Genomic DNA, 18,757 nt, shown 5'->3' on the forward strand with positions numbered 1-18,757 from the left:
GATAGTTGGTGGTTCTGAAGATGTTTTATTATGTCTGTCTCAAAGTTGTCAGAAGGTAAGTCAGTCTTTAAAGAACAGATTTGCCAGAGCTGGTCAGCTGGTAGAAGAGTGCTATGCAATATCACATGTAAAGTATCTCTTCAAAGAAACTCACAAACAAAGGAAAAATCAACTTATCGGTACTGATGATAGTTAGTCTGGGCACATCCCTGTTTCACTAACATGCATGAGCCTTCAGTAACAAAATTAAGTCTTTATGATGCAATCTGAGACTCATTGGATCTACATTATTGAATTCTAAAGTGAAATTTAACATTATTTATTCTGCTTCTACAGTCTTACAAATCTGAAGACCAAGCTCGCTCAGGGATCTTCAATAAGTATAAAACAGTGTGGCAAGTATTTTTTCAAGAAACTAGTTAGACAATCCATAGCATTTTGTGTGGGTTAGAAAGGAAGATAAAACTTCTGTTACCATATCTTTATACTTACTATCAGATTTTAATTGTATGAGGACAGAGACTAGGACCTTGGCAGGCATGAACTGGGTTGACTAATTCTGCCACGGGATTGTAGACTCCTTCTACACACCTGGTTTCTAAAGTAATTTTTACACAGGAAAGAAACAGCATTTTATCCCATTTTAAACAAAAGCAAACATACCACTCCCTGTAACATTCAGCTCCTGACCTCCACTTCATGAAGAAGGGTCCTTTGTGAGCTTCCTGGTCTCTGTAGTTCTCTCAGTCTGTACTAAAACCAGCAGCAGTGATCCGTAGGACTGTCATTAATGAAAGATCTCTGCTATCACAGGGTTCCAGTAAGTTGAACAGGCTACCAGCATGAATTAGATCAGCTATCCATGGAGTAAATATGTGTCTGGTAGTGCTTCCATACCCTGGGTTTGAACGGTGGCTGGGCTGGCTTGTGACACTGGGGTTCCACTTTCTCTGTCGTGTGTACCACACTGAACCAATGGGCAGTACTTAATAAGAACTAAGTGGTATAGAAAGATTTTTCACAGAGTCACATCATAGTTGAGGTTGGAAGGGAAATCCAACCCCTGCTGCTCAAGCAGAGACACCCCAAACCAGCAGCCCAGGACAATGTGCAAAGGGCTTTTAAACATCTCCAATGATGGAAAATCTGCAGCTTCTCTGGCCAGCCCATGCCAGTGCCTTACCTGCACAGTAAACAAATGTTTCTTGATGTTCAGATGGTAGTCCTGTGCTTTTAGCTTGTGGCCATTGCCTTTTAAATATCTTGGACTATTATAATGGAATATGTTGCAAAAATAGTGTGTCTCTCTTATTCTTAGAGATTGTGGCAAAAGAGGGAAAAATCCATTAACATAGGGTATATGCATTTCCATCATATCTATGCCACTTTCCTGAAGAAAATGCAGTATAGTGGGTTAATGGTAAATAAATCTCTGATCTCCAAATATCAGTCCTTTATTTACCTATGTATTAATTTCTGAAAATACAATTTCAAATTATTCTCTAATAATCCTTTATAATGCAAATTGTTGTCCTATGTATTTTAAATAACATCTTGGAAAATCTGGTAAGAAATACATGGAAATATTAGCTGTTTTAATCCAAACATTTATGAGAACTGTGAGTCTGTAATTTTAGAGTACAGAAAGTAGGCGAGATGCAATGTCTTCAGAGAACTTAAATGCCACAAGTTAACAGCTACAACTTCATATAGCTGTGCATCACTCTGAAATCATAATCTCAAGATAAGATTGCTCTTCCCTGTCTGAGCACTCATGATCAATTTGAATAGAAGTGATTCACTCAGTATTTGGGAAGCAAAGCAAAGAGGTTGAAGTGAATTATTCAGAAATTTCTCCTGAAGAGGAAAATACCACAAGGTCAGGACTTCACAAATTGGTTATGAACACTGAGGCAAAATCCCCATTAACCTAGGAGAATGCTTGGGATGATGTGTTGCATCTACTTATTATTAATCAGTTTTGAAATTTTCTCTTCACTGGGTTGTGTCAAATAGACTTGAAGACATAGCATTGAAGGCTTAGTGAAAGTGAATCAGTCTCCTGCTCTTTTAGTCTTCTTAATATACATTATAATGCCTTTGAACCCTTTTTCTTCCCTTGCTGTTCCTGACTATTCTGTGAATTTTTGAACCAGATTTGTCAGAGATATAGCCTAAATTTATCCACGTCTCTCCAAAATTGCAAATGATAAGCTGGAGTTAAGCCAGCTGACTTTAACAGGAATGTGCATAGTTGCTCCTGGTAGATCACAGTCTCTGTGGCTCTTCTGATCAAATACAGAGAGATGTTATTTTCAAATGCATATCGTGTGCTTGGAGGTAACTTTGACCTAACTAATTTGAAAATACACCTCAGCCCTCAGTCAGTTTGTAGCAAGGACTCTATGAAGTATCACCCAAAGTATCATCCAAAGCTGCCTGGAATCAATCTGCCCACCTGAAGACCATGAAAAGGTTAAATTGGATAAAAACTCCCTGTTGAACACTATTAGGTAAGTTAAATATCTGTCTTTTTGTCTGGAAGTAGGCAAGATAAATGGCTCTTACACAGGAAAACAGTGAGTTATATTGTAGCTGCTGCAGAGAATTTCACATATGCTCTGCCGTGTTGTGCTGGCATGGCTCCGATGCAGCATGAAGAAAGGGCACATTGCTCACAGTGTTACCACATATGATTAAAGATACAGCAAGACAAGAAGCAGTCTCTCAGAAGAGTTTTAAAAACCACTTATTTAGAAAAACCAATGCTTTCAAATCGCTGAACAAAATAAACAGCCCATGGGGAACACTTGATCTTATAATCTGAGCTACCAGCCACTCAGCTTCCATAGCCCAGGATATTCAGATGTTCTGGACACCTTCCAAAATTTCTGTCTCCATCAGTCTCTAGATGGGGGTTTTATAGTGGTTGGAATTTTTTTTTTACTTCACTTATTTATTTATTTTTTCATTGTTTTAAAATACTTTTTCATTTGCTTTCTTGTTTTTCCTTATGAATATTTAAGAGACATGCAACATATAATGCATGAAAATATTAATTTCCTGAACTAATTTCTTGTCACTTATTGAATGGAAACTTGAGCTATATGTTTATTCCAGTAATAAAAATATTGTGGTTGTTTTCTTCAGAGCAGATGCATGCATTACCAGATGAAAGCAAAGGAATCACCACTGTTTTCTATGATTTCTGAAGCATCACCATCTTTTGGTGATGAAATCACTAAAACTTTTCTTTTAATTTTGTTCATCTCTCTGTTTTTTTTGGTTTTTTTTGTTTGTTTTAATGAGGGCTCTGCTCTTTTGATATACCTGGTTACAGCAGGCTTTTACAGTCATGCTTTAGCCTGATGGGCAACTGCATTGATTCTAGCAAAGTGCCACAACAGAACAGCAACAATGTTCTTTGAGGTGAGCATTACATCAGATTCCTAGAAGAATGAGTGCTTTGATAAACCCTGCTTCCCCACATGTACCAGTTTTCTCAACTGTCTATAAACCAAGCTTACCTGAGCAAATCTCTCTCACACATGCATATGATATGTCTAAGCTAAGGGACCACACTGACACACATCAAGCAAAGGTGAAAAGCCATTGCACATATAGGTAATTTTAATCCATTCCATTTTTAAATACCACAATAAATTTAATTTTCACAATAAATTAAATAGCCATATTCAGTTTACAAAATAGAATTACTTAGTGTGAAACCAGTATTTACAAACATTGTACACTATGTACACCATGTTTAGCTTTGTCGACACACAAGTATAGAAGAAAAAATTATTTGACCTTTTCTTGACACATGATTGACATGCTACAAGTGACACTATGGTCCATACAATAAAACAATAGTGCAAACTCACCACAGGAACTCTAAAACAATGTAGTTTGTATGAGATAAGATATTCATTTAAAATAATAAGAAAATAGTACTATTCACTCTCATTGTAAAAATTCAGCACTGTGTTTAAAGTGTCAGTATTCCTTTAGCAATACACATACCAAATATAGCCTCAAGACTATGCTTTCTCACAGCTTTACAGACTTTTGACAAGGATTTTTATGGCATAAACTAATGTTCTGCTTAGATCAATAAGTATGTCACATAAACACTTCACTAAGCAAGAGGAACACTGACCCTTTTAACAGTGTCTGACTAGGTTTCCCTAAATACTTTCCTCCTTTCCCTTTATTATTATATCTTAAAAGATGCAACTATATTGACAGTAAATTTGTGTTAGTTACTACTCTGTAGAAAAAATCGATCCCACCATATATTTGGTCACACACTGCATTATGTACACATATGCATGAAAAAAGTTACTTTGCTAGCTGTATCTATGAAAAGTGCATATTTCAGCAGAGACATCCTATTGCATGCCTCAGGTGCAACAGAAAGTGTTGTATGAAGTTTAGTTTAGGGCCAGTTAAATGTCCTCCCCGTGATCTGGTAAAATTTTTGATTAAAAGGATGGAAGAACTTGCGCAATTTGGTAATGACAGAGGTATCCACCTCGGGATGGATGCGTCCCTTGCTACCCGCCAGGCACTTGTTAAAGACAATGTTAAATCGCAAGCAGTAAAACCCTCTGGTGGCATTGAAGTATAAATTGTACTGACTTATCCTCGGAGGAAGATTTAGGAACTTCTCAACCAGCTGGAGCTCTGGCAGTGGTTCTGTGATGAGCCGGTCTCCGTCCACGATGTGAAACTGCTCAATTGGGAAATATTTCAGCCACCTCTCCAGATGTTTTGTGTAGATGCTGGTTCTCACTGCCTTATACTTAGTGTTCACTTCGCAGGTATTAGGATCAATAGCCAGCTTCTCAAATTTGTAGTAAGTTTTGTTCTTTCTTTCCTTGCCTTCCAGCACCTGAGTGTAATCAGAAATAGCTCTTGTGGTAGGTTCCCTGACAATGATCAATAATTTGATAGATGAGTTCATTTTGTAAATCCTTTCAGGTACTTCCTCAGTGATAAAATACGCAGGGCTTTTCTCAATCGTTATTTGATGAGGGTAAGAAAAAGGCATTTTTTTCCGGTACCACTCAATCCCCTTGGCATAGTTTTCATCATTGTCAAAGAAGTGAATCTCTTGAGAAGCTTTGACCACTGCAGGGTGAAGGTTCAGCATCTCCAGTAGTGCTCGGGTGCCTCCTTTCCGCACCCCGATGATAATGGCCTTGGGAAGCTGCTGAACCAGATTGTGCAGTCGAATTTGTTCCTTGGTGGCATTGCCCTTTCGAAATTCATGGAGCAGACCTCGCTTGAACTGCAGGGCTCGCAGCGGGATTTCGTCCTGGCCACGGGGTCCAAAACGACCATCGATGGGGCAGAGGGGCTGCAGTCTGCAAGAAAAGTAAGAGGTACTTGTAAAAAGAGGGTATCTCTCAAGACAAGTTTTATGTATAAGGAAATCCTGCTCTTGGGAATGTTTTCGAATGTAATGTGATATGCCAATCTTTCAGCTTCTATTTTATTCTGCCAGTCGTTCAATAATTTGTAGGTTTTTTATTATTAATCTGGTTTTTTGCTCTGATTTAGCTGGGAAATTCCTAACTGTCTGTCCCTTGCCAGCATTGGAGCTATGATTACTGTTCTGGGGTCTCCTTGAACCTCGCCTAAATTTCCACATTCCTCATTATTTTGTGATGGGTTTGGCAGTTCTTAAAGCATTCTGAGATGAATTATATTTGGACATTTTGTTCTGAAAATTCAGTTCATTTAAGTGATCTCTTTCACACAACTTTTCTTATTCTAGCCTGAAGTCTTTCCTGTGCTCTCCATTGTGTTTATCCAGAGATAGCTTTTTTAGTGAAGAGGAGGAAAAGGGATGAAAATCAGCTTTCTAAGCATCACCTTTCAATATTTCTCCTCCTCTTTACAATATGCCCAGTGTTTCTCTGCCAGTCAGAACCAGAAAGTCTAAGGTTTTGATTCAGATAAGATTATCATGGTACTAAAAGAATGGCAAGAAGAGTTTTTAAAAATACATTTATTACATTGTTACATCAATTACTTTCTTATAATTGCTCTTGTATCCTCCCAGTGAACTTTATTTTGTGTTTTATAATTTCTGCATTTTTGTACTATTCTTTTGTATTCAGCTACAATTATATCCCCTCTTTTCCACTTTCTAATTCTTCGTTCTTCTATCTGATACCACTGGATCCAAAAAGTGGTTCAGTAAGAAAAATGTGAAAACTTTACTTCTACAGAACCTTAAACAAACTCATATCTCCACTCTCAAATAAGCACTTTAGACATTACAGAGGCAAATATTTCACTGAAGATTAAACTGGTGTGTACAGAGACCTTCCAAGGTCCTACAAAAATATTAGTACTAATTTTGTGGAGCCATGCTCTCCAAAATTAAGGATATGTAAGAACAAAGGTTGTCTAGGCAATTTTAGTGTGAGCTTGCTGTGCTCATATATTATGATACAGTTCTTAAATTACATAGCCTCGTGCTATTATTTTTCACAGGACCCCTGCCTTAGCCAGAATACCAGATGGGCAATGCTCATTAATAGCTGTTTAGGTATTCAGTATTTATTCTAGTTTCTCAGCATGTGGTCCCTCACTCATTTACTATATGTTATTCAAACCCTGCTTTCAGGACATAATTATTTATTTCTTTGCAGGTTTTCCATCCATCACTGCTTGTTGGGGTCTCCAATTTGACACTGATTCTAGGGCAATGGATGGTTGGGACAAAGTAAGTTTGATCCCCCTGGCTGACCTGTTAGCTGTTTCCTTGATTATCCAGATGCTGAGAGATATAGCCTGTCCAGACAGAGCCAAAGAAACAATCCATATGACATTGCTGTGTTCACATGAGCTCTAGCTAAATCCTGCAGACTAATTAGAAAATGTGATGAAAAATGAGTCCCTGTTATTTCTCTCCTCAAGTTTCGAGCTTCTTCCAACCCTTTGGTCTCTGCCATCTACTGAAAAAGCCTGAATTGGTGACAAAGATTGAATCATTGAAATGCTGAAGTAAACCTGCCCATATTAGGAAAAAAAAAAAGGAAGAAATATCTTAACAATGCTACAATTTGGTCAGACTGTGGTGTGGCTGATGAGAGTCTTAATGCATTAGTGAGGTGGTAGTAAAAAGCATAAGAAACAGAAGCTGCAATTGCAGTTTCTGTTCTCTTCCCTCTCCTCTCCTTCTGCGTATTTGTTATTTGTTTTCAAGCAGAGAGGATTCCACAACAGCAGTTCCAGACCCATCTCAACTAATTTTATCTCTTGCTCAAAAAGACAGTTAGCACTGCCTTCAGTGTAACACAACAGCTTGTCAAACAGGGTGGTTTCTTTCAAAAATAAATAAATACTCAAGATATCCTCTAGCCTAAGGGAAAAGATTGGATGCTGTTAGAAGTCCTTCCTTTATATTTCAGAGGTTCTTTTTCAGTCTTTCCCCCTGATTCTACTCTCTCTAAACAATAAAAAAGTAACTCTCAAAAGATCTTGGCAGCAGTGAGTAAAGCGCAGATACTCATAGAGTTTAATCCAAGATGTAACTATTTACTCTTATGTTGCAACATACTAATATTCTTGATTGTCTGAGTAATTTTTCCATTAAATAACAGTTCTTTGCTAAGAGAATATGGCACTTATTATATCACTGAGTTGCTCTTCCAAAGCAGGCAATTTCTCAAGCTGCTACACTAAAACTCTACAATTACTCTTGAGAAAACCCACTATAAAACAATTTGTCTCAGGGAGCTGAATTTCTGAAAAGTTTCAAAACAGCTGAAGTAGGTCTGGGCAATCTTAATGAGCTGTCTCACCTGATCCAGAATACTTGCTAATTTTCTTACAATGGAGGTGTCACAGCAGCAAAATATTATAAGCCTGGTTCCAGCAGGAGTAGTTTGGAGCATGGAAATCAGGTGTGGAGGCTGCCAGTACTGCCAATCAGGGAGTCAGGTAACTCAAAGGCTAATGCAGATATTCTCAAAATTGCCACAGAATCTATTTGAGTTCCACATATGCGGCAGATCCATGTGCTCAGGAGCTGAAGGAAGGTGGCCTCCCCTGGAGGAAAGTGCTCATCTTATCAGATTTTATGACTGAATGAATCAGATAAACTAGTGGTAATTTCCCTTTGGGCCTAAGGAAACTCAAGACACTGCCATTGGAGAGCCCAATCTGAGGCTATTAAACATGAGCCATCTCCAGCTCTCTTGTTCAAATTAGATCAGCATAAATTAAGCATAAATGAATCTGGATTTCTTCCTGAACAATTAGTTATTCCAAAGTCTGTTGAAGCCACTCAGCATCCTTTCACTGAGAGATTCAACAGTGATGAGGCAGAAGAATATTTCCAGTTAATTAATCTGTGTCTTGTCCTTTCTAGTACTTCTTTCTTTCTCTATTTTATAACAGGTCCATACACAGGACTGCTTTTTAGCAGTGTAAGATGCTTCACACTGGGTAAAGCAAAAGAACAAAACTGAATTTTACTGCCATTGGCAAGACTGTATATGAAACCAGCAGAATTCATTGCCACAGGAGGTCAGCGAGTCAAATACTGTGGCAAGATAATTTTATAGCTATCAGTAAATTCTGTAGATGTGCAAGCATAGATAATAGAAGAAGGTTAATTAGATTTCATGCCTCCGAAGATAAAATATACTTTTGCAGGGACCAGTAAGGATTTCTGCCTCCATTTGCAACATCACATTAGTCTCAGTGAAGTTTCTACTTCTGAAGCATCAGAGATAGTTTGACTACCAGGGGAAAGAAGATAAAAGTTACAGGGCTTAATTTGCAATATGTTTGGTCCTAGCTGAGTACAAGGTCTCCTTCTTCTGGAGTGGATTAGAGGAGTAGGAGAAAGCACCCAGTGACCACCAATGGAGCCCAGTGTTACCTAGCAATGGACAGCAGGTAGCTATGTTTTAATTTTCCAAGTCATACAGCATCATGTAGCAATTTTGAAACCAACTGATATGTTGCATCATTTAAAAGAAGGACAAGAAGGACTACAGTATAGCTTTAACACTTGCAAACTGTCTACCAGCTTCTGGAAATCTTGTAGGTTTTTTCATTCATTCTTTTGAAACAGCTATTTTTTAATGTTTTTTTTTTTTTTTTTTTCCCTCCCAAATGTGCTGTGCCTTTGTGTAGCACCTACCACAGCAATCCCAGGCCATTTCAGAGCTGACAGGAACAGCAGTGTCAGTGCAGGTGGCACGACTGTTGCACTGTCAGAAACCAGTCAAAACTTAGCCTGGTCAGAAGTGCCAAACACTCTTTGATTTTCTCTGCTGTGTTTTCTACTACTCTCCAGGAAATCATTTGCAGAGAGAACCCACTTATTTAGCACATTCAGCTACAGAAAATACCAGCTAATTAACATAGTTAAAATTCTCAAACCCTGAAGCAATCTTTTAAATAAAATAGTATTCAAAACTTGACGAGCTGCTCTGCAGGCTCATACTTAATTTTAACTACCACAGTAGCACATTAATTGCTTGCTCACAAATTTAGAAAAGGAGATGTATAAATACATCATAACTGTTTGGCTGAAACTAGAGGTCAACACACAGATGTACACAGGCAAAATGAGCTACTGTAATGATATTTTTACTGGATGCTGGTTTATTTCTTCTCTGAAAACAAGTGTCAGTACGCTCAGAATACAAATGGACAGACAGAAAAACTTTGACAGGGATGACTGTGACTATTTTTCCTACTCTCTTCTCCAAAGGGTAGGAATAAATAATGAAAATCAGTATTAAAATAGCCAGTCTTTCTGTCTTCCTTATAAAAGTAGACTCTAAATTTAAAAAAAAGCAAACTAAAAAACAAAGAGTGAAAGAAATCAGACCCTTGAAGCAAAAACTCAGACAATCTTAGCCCATTATAAATAAGAGAACAGCTACTTAATGACTTACCTATCCAAACTCCCAACTCTGGCAACTAGATATAGGAGACTTCCAATAGCAAGGCTGCCTAGCACAAAGAGCTTCTGTCTCAGCAACGCCTGCTGTTTGAATAGCATGGCCCTCCATCAATCTTCAGGACTTCTTCAGTCTGCAGAGACAAGGACACATAAAACACTCATCAGAAAGCAATATGAAGGGCAATGTTTAATCAGGTGTTGCAGTGATTAAGCCACACTTGCAAAATCTTTGCAAAACTGCAAAATAAGTAGTTAATTTTTTTTCCTTCTTCTACTGCTTTTAAGTTCCACATGGCAATGTATCTGGGGTAGGATGATAATTCTGGAAGTGACAGTTCAGCTGCATCCTCCATTAATAGTGCATTTGGATAGCCACAAGGTAGGTCTTGACTGTACCTCATATGGTAATAGGATAACTTTTTAGGTAAATATGTTTGGATTTTAAGCCTTTCAGAACCAGACAGATTTAGATTTCAACAGAGATTTAAATGCCCTGATGTCAAGTAAGGCTGCATTAACCAGGAGTTAGGCTTGCAGGTCCTGCATCTCTGTCTCTATGATTATTAGTGTATATGCTAGAGGAAATCTAAAAAGATGTCCTGATCCATGCCAGCAAGTGAATTATGACAGACCTGAGAAGAAGGTAGCTGAGGTGGGCACAATAATGATTTTTCAGCATCTGTGTATTCTATCATGTGTGTCTGTGGTGAGCATCAGTCTGGTCTGGTCTGTGGAGAACCACTTAAGCTTCTCACCTGCATGACACCAGCCTTGACTGTCACCTCAAGACCTGATGGGACATAAACTTGAAACAAGCATGCAACATCTCCAGATTTTAGCAATACCAAAGCACATATTTAAATTTCTTTTTCTGATGTACATCTAAATCCCATGCTTGAGCATTGTTTCAAATGCTATAGTTACGAGGCAGTCAGGAGTAAATTGACATGACATTGTGCCAAGAGGTTTTAACCAGGAGGCTCCTAGCCAAAGCAGAAAGAAGAGCTGAGTAAATCTGTCTTTAGTTTGACTCTTGCTCAAACATTACACTTGTGTTCTGGACTGCAGATCTCTTTAGGAGACTCAGACCTGAATTCCTAATATGTTCTTACATGAACTGAGGTGAAAGATCAGCTCCTCCTTTCAGAGCACAAAAATGACATGGTTCTTCATTCTGTACCAGTTCTGAGCTGTCTTGTAGATATGCAGGAGAATTAAGTTCCAATCCTTTCACTGGCTCAGGAGGGGTAAAGTCATACTGTCTACCTACTTACCTAAAGGAATGCTTTCATCACCAAATGGATTCACTTGATAAAAAATCATAAACAAAAACAGTAATTGCCTGAAATGCTGATCCAAATTCTCACTCCCTCTGTCAGGGAATGTTTGCAATATTATGGAACAGTTTGAAGGGAAACTTTTTTTCCCAAATTTTGGCTGGACTTATTTTGAACAATTTTTGATGTCAAGTTCCTTAAGTTTCACTACAGCAAAGCTTCTTTTGCAGCACATTTTCTTCTTTTTCACCCTCAGGATTTACATAAAGCAAGACTGGGATAGATTATTATAAGCAGGAAGCTATATACAGAGGCAGAATTGCTGGTGAGAGTGCAAGGTTTGACTGGCCACTGCTAAACACAACCTGAAAACATTTCTTTGTCCTGCCCATGTTGTTAAATTTTTGGCCCAGAAAGCTCTCTTAAGAATCCAGGAGACAGCCAGGGAGATAATACGAGCTGGAAACCATTCCCAGGAGGCAGCACTCAGGTAGCCTGCCCGCCCCAGTGCTGGCTGTGTTTAAAGGTCATTCCAAACTGGTTTTCTTCAAGCGTGGTTGAATAGCCATTCTGAAGAACATGTATTTTACTGCTGTAGAGAAAGCTGTCTAATTTCAGCTCACCATCTCTTGATAAAAGAGCCATGCAATGCTGAATGGCTCAGTCTGACCTGGTCTCTAAAACACTTCCAGTGCAATAATAATAACTCCTTATACAGCCAGGTCACACCCCAGGATAACCTATCGTGCAGGATAACTAATCATACACAACATATTGCTTTCTAAGTAGATAAAAGCAATTCTATAATAAGAATTCTTAGAGAACATCTTTATTGCAACAAGAATAATGCAAAACACAGAGTAAAAAAAGTTTGCAATGTAAATACAGAGACAGAAGAATTACCATCCTCTTAAAAATAGATGAGGAGCAGAGGCAGAGAGAGATTAAGTGATTTGCTCAAGGTCACAGAGAAAACTTGTAGCACCAGTGAGATTCAGTCTGAACCCCTTTCTAGTGCTTTAACTACATGGTAAACTTTTGTTTTTTTGTAATATATTTTTTTCCCCCAGAAAAATCATACGTGAATGAGGAATCCTATGCATCAAGAAAGCCAGAAAATATGTAGCCAAAGCTGAACTATTAAGGAAAATGTACAGATGCTACACCTCTGTGTCAACAGTTACTGCTAATTACTCTTTTTGCTATTTAATTTAAAAAGATGAAAGAGAAGGACACGAAGAAGAGGATAAATTTTCATGGGCACCAGTTTTAAATCTTTCAGTGCTGCTCCCTCTAAATGAAGGTTTCACTTCAGTGCCACAACAATTGCATCTGAACTTTGTCTCTCAGAAAACATGTACATATGCAGCTCTCTATACATTAAACTAAAGTGGTTTCCAGGAGTTCTCCTTTATACAGGCTCTTGGACCCCACTTCAGTCCTGCCTGCAAGCCTTAGTGAGGCTGTGAATGTCATCAGGCTGCAACAAAATCAAATTAATGACTGGTGCCAGAAATAGATTCCACAAGGCCTCATATCCTCAATATCAGTGTTCGAAATGAGAGTCAATACAAAAAAAGCAACCAACTAAACAAACCACAAAACAAACACAAAACAAATCAAGCAAATCAACCAACCAAAAAAAGCTCAAACCCAAACCCATTCCAGTTTTATGCTTGCATGTACCTAAGTGCAGAAAATTTTTCCATAGAATGACAAGTATTAAGCACACACTGGAAATGTAAAGATTACATTATTTATTTGTTTGTTTAATTTTTCTTCACTTTTAACATCTAATTTAAAGGCCATGGAAGGAGTTTTTTTCCAGATATGTGGTCTCAATAAAACTTTCCATAGTTGCTAATTTTTTCCTGAATAAAACCATAGAAAAATATTATCTTGACTCCAGAAAAGGCTACACCTTGCAATGAATGTACTGAGACAACTCTGTGTGCCAGAGGAGACAACTGAAAAAACATTTCTATTTAGGACACAGAGTTAGTACAACCAGAATGTGATTAAGGTGAAGGTCCCTAAGGCAAAAATGTTGCTGGAGACTAACATGGCAACACTTAAATGAAATGGAAGAAGAAATGAAAAGGAAGAAATTAAAATTCTGGGATGCATTATCAGGTGCACAAAGTTTTCTGTAAGGAACACATACTTTTAAACTTTACAAGAAGCTGGAAGGCAAGATAAAATGTAATTCAAAGTGACAAGATTTTTAGCAGTTATTTGAGGCAAATAAGGGTACTTTTAAAAAATTTTGCTCTCTGTTAGAGACAAGAGCTGAACTGTCACAAAAGCTGCTGACCAGTGGGAGGAGGGTTGGGTTAGAAAGCTGCAGGCAGAACTTTCCCAGCAGCTGAATGCAGGATGTGGAACCTCCCACCTAAAGAGATGACAGCACACTGTTGCACAGCTCAGTGAGCTTACATTAGAAATACTTGTCTCGGATAATTTATTTAAATATGCATACAATAAAGTTCATTCCTGGCTATCTGAGAGAGTCAAAACGCAAAAAAAGCAGCACAAATTACTGAATGCATGATTTCTAGAAATGTGCACAACATCACGTATACTTTAAAAGGTGATTTGTAAAGTATCTAAATTAAAAGTAAATTGTGCTTTGTGATTTCAGAGGTACATCTGATCTGAACTGGTACAGTTCAATAAGAAACATGAGAAAGTAGCCTTACCAGTGTATTGATGTGAATGCCTCATTTACCCCTTTCCCTACATTCCCATTTTGCTGGTGAGAGGATTAAGGTTACTGAGTGAATTGCCAAGAGAAGACAGTACAACTGTGTAGAACTCTGATGATAATACCAACTGAAAAATAGATGGACTGTTCCTGACAACATGAAGGGATCATGGATAAAGGCAGATAGTGGATATGCCAGACAAATAATGTAAATTTTTTGTGAACTGTTGTAAAAGTTAATTTTTGGTTCAAGTTAGGTCAAAGCCAAATGAGTAGGAGAAAACAGGAAAAGAAGGATACTAGTAATGATGACTTTACTGATAAAAATCTGAATTGTGGAGAAGCACAGAAAAGAGAATTTGCTGCTATAATTGCTTATTCCAAATAAACAGATAACGAATCAAGAAGCTCACCAGGAACTTGTTTGCAACTGATCAAAGGGAAATTTTTGGACACACGGAGTAGAGATGAGAAGATGCTATAGAAAAATGAATAGCATGTGGTTGGTTATGGATGCAAGTATAAGAAATAACAACAATATCCTTTCTTTTGGCAAACAGACTGAAGAGATACAGTCTTGGTAGAGTTATGTGATTAATCAAAATGACATACAAACTAAAGGCAAATATGCACAAAGGAGACTGGAAAAATAATAAATAGGAGGTGATTTTGTTAGAATTCATTGCTCTATGTGTTTCTTTCTTTATTTTTCACACCAGCAGGGGTCATCTGTTGACCAACAAATACTTGTTGTCATACACTGCAGAAAGATCTTTGAGTTTATATGGGATTTAAATACAGCAATAGGAAACCAGTCAAGGAACTTATCACTGGGCATGTTTGCATTATGTCTCTTGAATGTTAACAACAGCTTATTCCATTTTTCACTGCCACTAAAATTCATACAAATCAAGCATCTCTAGACTTTTCCTGGGGTATAAAATCACATGGTGTTTGGGAAAGGAGGGAATTTATGCCTCAAATAGTGTGCATTATCATCAGCTCATGATCTTAGTCGTGGTCTGCCTGCAATAGTCAATCATGTTACTGTTCCTGCTTCTCCTCCAGGTCCTCCCCACTCCCTTTTTTCTGTCTCACTGCTGAGGAAGGTCTGTGCTAGTGGCAAGGAAAAGATACAATGCTGCTGTACTTTTTCACCAGCAGCCTGTGCTTCGCTGGCTTCCTTAATTGCAGCAGAACTGTTGCACCACATGAACAGTATTAAAGAACTAGAATGTTCATGATAAAGCAGAACATGATTTTTCATTAGAAAAAGGATTTTTCATTCCTAATAGCATTGAATAGTCTGAGACAAAATTCTTTCCTTTTTTTATACAGCAAAATGAAATGGATAATGGGAACGGAAAGATTTGAAAATACCATATTTTTAGGGAATGATAAATGCTGACCCTGCAGAAAAAGAACTTGGATTTTTAATTTTTTTTCTTAATGGTTCATATTTCAATATAAAAAAGAAATTCTCTTGAATAATTACAGTTTTTATTTTTTTTCTCTATAGCACAAGATTGAGATAGGATAAAGTAAGATTAGTGCACACTTGCTCAATTCAGGTTTCAAAGGAAGAAAAGAAGGAAATATAACATGGAATAAGTTCACAGATTCATGCAAGTATCCCTGTGTACTAGACCTGTCCTTTTCTCCTCATGACTCATATTGACTGAAAGAGCAGAGAAGAAAATGTCAGCAAATCTGATGGGAAACAATAAATAATGCAGATAAACTCCAACACAGAGATTTCCTATAGTGTTATGTGACAGATGTGACAATAACCTAAAACTACCCATTTTTTTTGTCTGCTATTGTAGAGTTTTGAGATTTAGGACTGTCTTTAAGCTGCCCTTGAAGTCAGTTCTTTTTATAAGGTAAAAGCCTTTCTCCAGAAAAGCTGCTAGACTCTGAGACCACCCACAAAATCAGCATCTGTATATGGATACTAGATAAGAAAACACGTGTTCATTTCTGAGAATTTAGCACACTATCAGTTCTGAAAGAATATTTGTGACTCATAATCCCCCCATTGGGGCTGGCTTGGGTGGTATAGTCAGATATCTGTGTTCTCTGGAGTCTACAGAGTGATAATGACTATTTATTTAATTCACTGCCCACAGGACATTTCATTCCAGACACACTGAAGACTCACCTACCCATAATTCTGCTATCTCTAGGAAGCTGCTGTGTCAAGTGACAACAGTACAGAAGGCTATAACCAGCTCTTTATCACATTCCATTCTCAGCCTGACCCTTCCTTCTTTTCTTTTCTTTTTTTTTTTTTTTTTTTTTCCATCTCACTGAAAGACATTGAGCAATATGGTGTTGGGAAGAGAGAAACAACTCAAAAGCCTGCTATTGACTTTGTGGTGCCCTGTGCCAAACAGATCTGCTGCCAGATTGTCAGGGTAGTTAGGAATCTCAGGGCTTTGATGCCCCCGAGGTCTCAGGCACATCTGCTTAGGAAAACTGCCTTATTGCATCTGAGCCCTGGAGGCAGGCGTTCTGCTGAGTGATGACTGGGCTGCCCTGATCCACGCTCAGCTACACTGCTCCAGGAACATTTCCAAGCACATAGATCTTAATAGGATTTCATTAGTCCAAAATACAGATGCCTGTCTCCTTGCCAGCATCCTGAGTATATTACCCTACACTGCTCTTCATAGAGCATGAGATTAATCTGATAGGGTTGGCCCTTTTCTGTGGGTTAATGGCACTTCCCCAGCTACTTTCCTCCTTTTCTTCTAAATGATCACCTTCCTGAAATGATCACCTTCCTTGGCTGCTCCGTTTCTCAGGAATTGTGGAGCTGATGGCACTAAGAAAGAAAACCTGTGGAAGTGCATTTATGGTTATAGAGAGATTATAATAGATAATAATTTCACAGTCTTTAAAAGACAGCCTTGTTTCTTCCATCTAGCACTAAAACAACTGCAACCAAAAACTCAGGTATATATATAACAATAATACAGGAAAAAGGAAGTTGAGGAAAAAAAATCAGTGACATGGAAGAGGGAAGCAATGACTACAAAAGTCAGAAGAGAAATCACAAAGGAAGGCCAAGAGTAACATCACGTTAGGAATAAGCAGTTTGCTTTTCAGCTCTGGGAAAGACTTAAAGAAGATTATGAGTCTTCTGAGAAAAAGATAAGCAGGTAGATATCCAAAGCTTTCTTATTTCATCCTTCATTTAGGGTGCAGTCTTCATCATGAGCAGTTTCATTGCATTGAGCAGGATAAGAAGGCAGACAGGATTGATTAATATGATTTAGAGTGAAATAAAGTTACCTTTTGTCACATACTAGTACATTTGAAGTGTTCTTTTCTGCTACTTAGAATCATGTCCACAGACTATTGCTGCTTTTTTTTTTTTCTTGGAAAAACTACCATTTCCCAAATAATATCACATCTGAAAAAAGACATATGAAAGGCTGTTTGAGTGTTCCTTAATTAATTGAAGCTGGCAGATAATTTAAATTAAATTACTCTTAGATATAAGGCAAAATCTATGTGGCCTTCTGCAGCTTCTTGGAGCTCTGTTTTCTGGTGATTTCCCTTCAGAAAAGTAGCAAAACTGAACTAAATTCTGGACATTACTAGGAGTCAAAAGCATTGATGGGAAAACTAACAGCAAAATCTTGCTGTGTTGTGAATATATTTTGACATCACACTGCAATTACAGTAAACCCATCTTGGTAGGTTTTTGCTCCTCACTTTTACTACCCACTGAGAAAAAATACCATTGTATGGGAGTACCCCCCATGCCTCTGTGCAGCTCATATCTTTATGTAGTGCACTTACTCACCTATTTTCTCTTATCCAAACTCATATTCTGAGCTACCCTGTCGCTGATGAAAAGACATCACACTGTCTAACATGGAGCACTTACATTTGTTCTGGTTGGTAGCATCTCTGTCTTTTACTCAGACCCCTAATCTGAAACATGATCAGCTCAGACTGCTCTCTGTAATCTCAGGCTGAATTTCATAACTTCTTTATCATAATTGTCCCAAAGATTCAGTCCATTGCACACATGTCCATTAGACATAAGTCTAAGTTTTTCCCATGTGCTCCCTCCACCATTTTATCCCAACTGCTGCAGTGGTCTTTCCTCTGCCCTTGAACAATGTGACTGTGCTTCATTCATATCCATTCTGAACAGTGCTGCAAAGGGCATTCTTCCACTTCAGCTCTCTGAATACACCACTTCTCTCCAGGCACAATTTTACCACCTTCCCACCATTTTCTCTGCCATACCTTTCTGTATATTTCTGTGTCTGGATATCCCACGGGGCTTGTGCTGGGAGAACAGGGAGAAATGGAATTTTAAACCTTGACCCCAGAGATCGTAAAGTTATTTTTCAGAATACAAAGTCTCAGTGCTTCTCCTGGAAGTCCTGACCACAATACTTCCCTTAGAAATGCTGCCAATTTTAATGTGGAAATCTAAGTGAAAACATTAATGACAGTTTAGACAAGAACTTGTTAGTGTGCCTCAGTGGGAGAGGCAGACCTATTAACAGCTTTCTCTGAAAATGAAAGAGCTGTGATTTCTGCTGTGCACGTGTTCTAAGGGCCAACACCACACTGCAGTATTGACCTGAGTGACTGATCACAGACCTCATTTGGGAGGAAAAGAAAGGAGAAACAAGAGGACACAGCTGTTACAGTGTTGTGGTGTTACAGAGCTGCCCGGTGCTGGAGAGCTCCCCATAAATGAACTCTCTGGTCACTGCACAGTACTCTTGTTCTGGCACAGCCCATTCATTCATCTTCCTCCCCTTGGGCAGCCTGAGCTGGAGCTTGGGTCTCTGCTCATCTCTCACA

At 38.2% G+C, this 18,757-nt stretch overlaps 1 protein-coding gene across 3 annotated transcripts in view; it reads right to left on the bottom strand.

Annotated features, from left to right (window-relative positions):
* Positions 1–3,604: 3,604 nt before the first annotated feature.
* The window catches only part of HS3ST5 (heparan sulfate-glucosamine 3-sulfotransferase 5), a 188,554-nt gene continuing 173,401 nt past the window's right edge, over positions 3,605–18,757 (bottom strand). For 2 of the 3 annotated variants that reach the window (XM_056487577.1, XM_056487580.1), the window contains 2 exons: positions 9,933–10,071; positions 3,605–5,369 (listed from right to left, as the gene is read on the bottom strand). In XM_056487577.1, coding sequence (XP_056343552.1) covers positions 4,439–5,369; positions 9,933–10,039 — 1,038 coding nt within the window. In that variant the 5' untranslated portion in view covers positions 10,040–10,071 and the 3' untranslated portion in view covers positions 3,605–4,438. The remainder of the gene's footprint in view (positions 5,370–9,932; positions 10,072–18,757) is intronic. The other variant, XM_056487579.1, reaches the window with a different exon arrangement.

Source organism: Oenanthe melanoleuca, chromosome 3, assembly GCF_029582105.1.
Source record: "Oenanthe melanoleuca isolate GR-GAL-2019-014 chromosome 3, OMel1.0, whole genome shotgun sequence".
Classification (NCBI taxonomy): Eukaryota; Metazoa; Chordata; class Aves; order Passeriformes; family Muscicapidae; genus Oenanthe; species Oenanthe melanoleuca.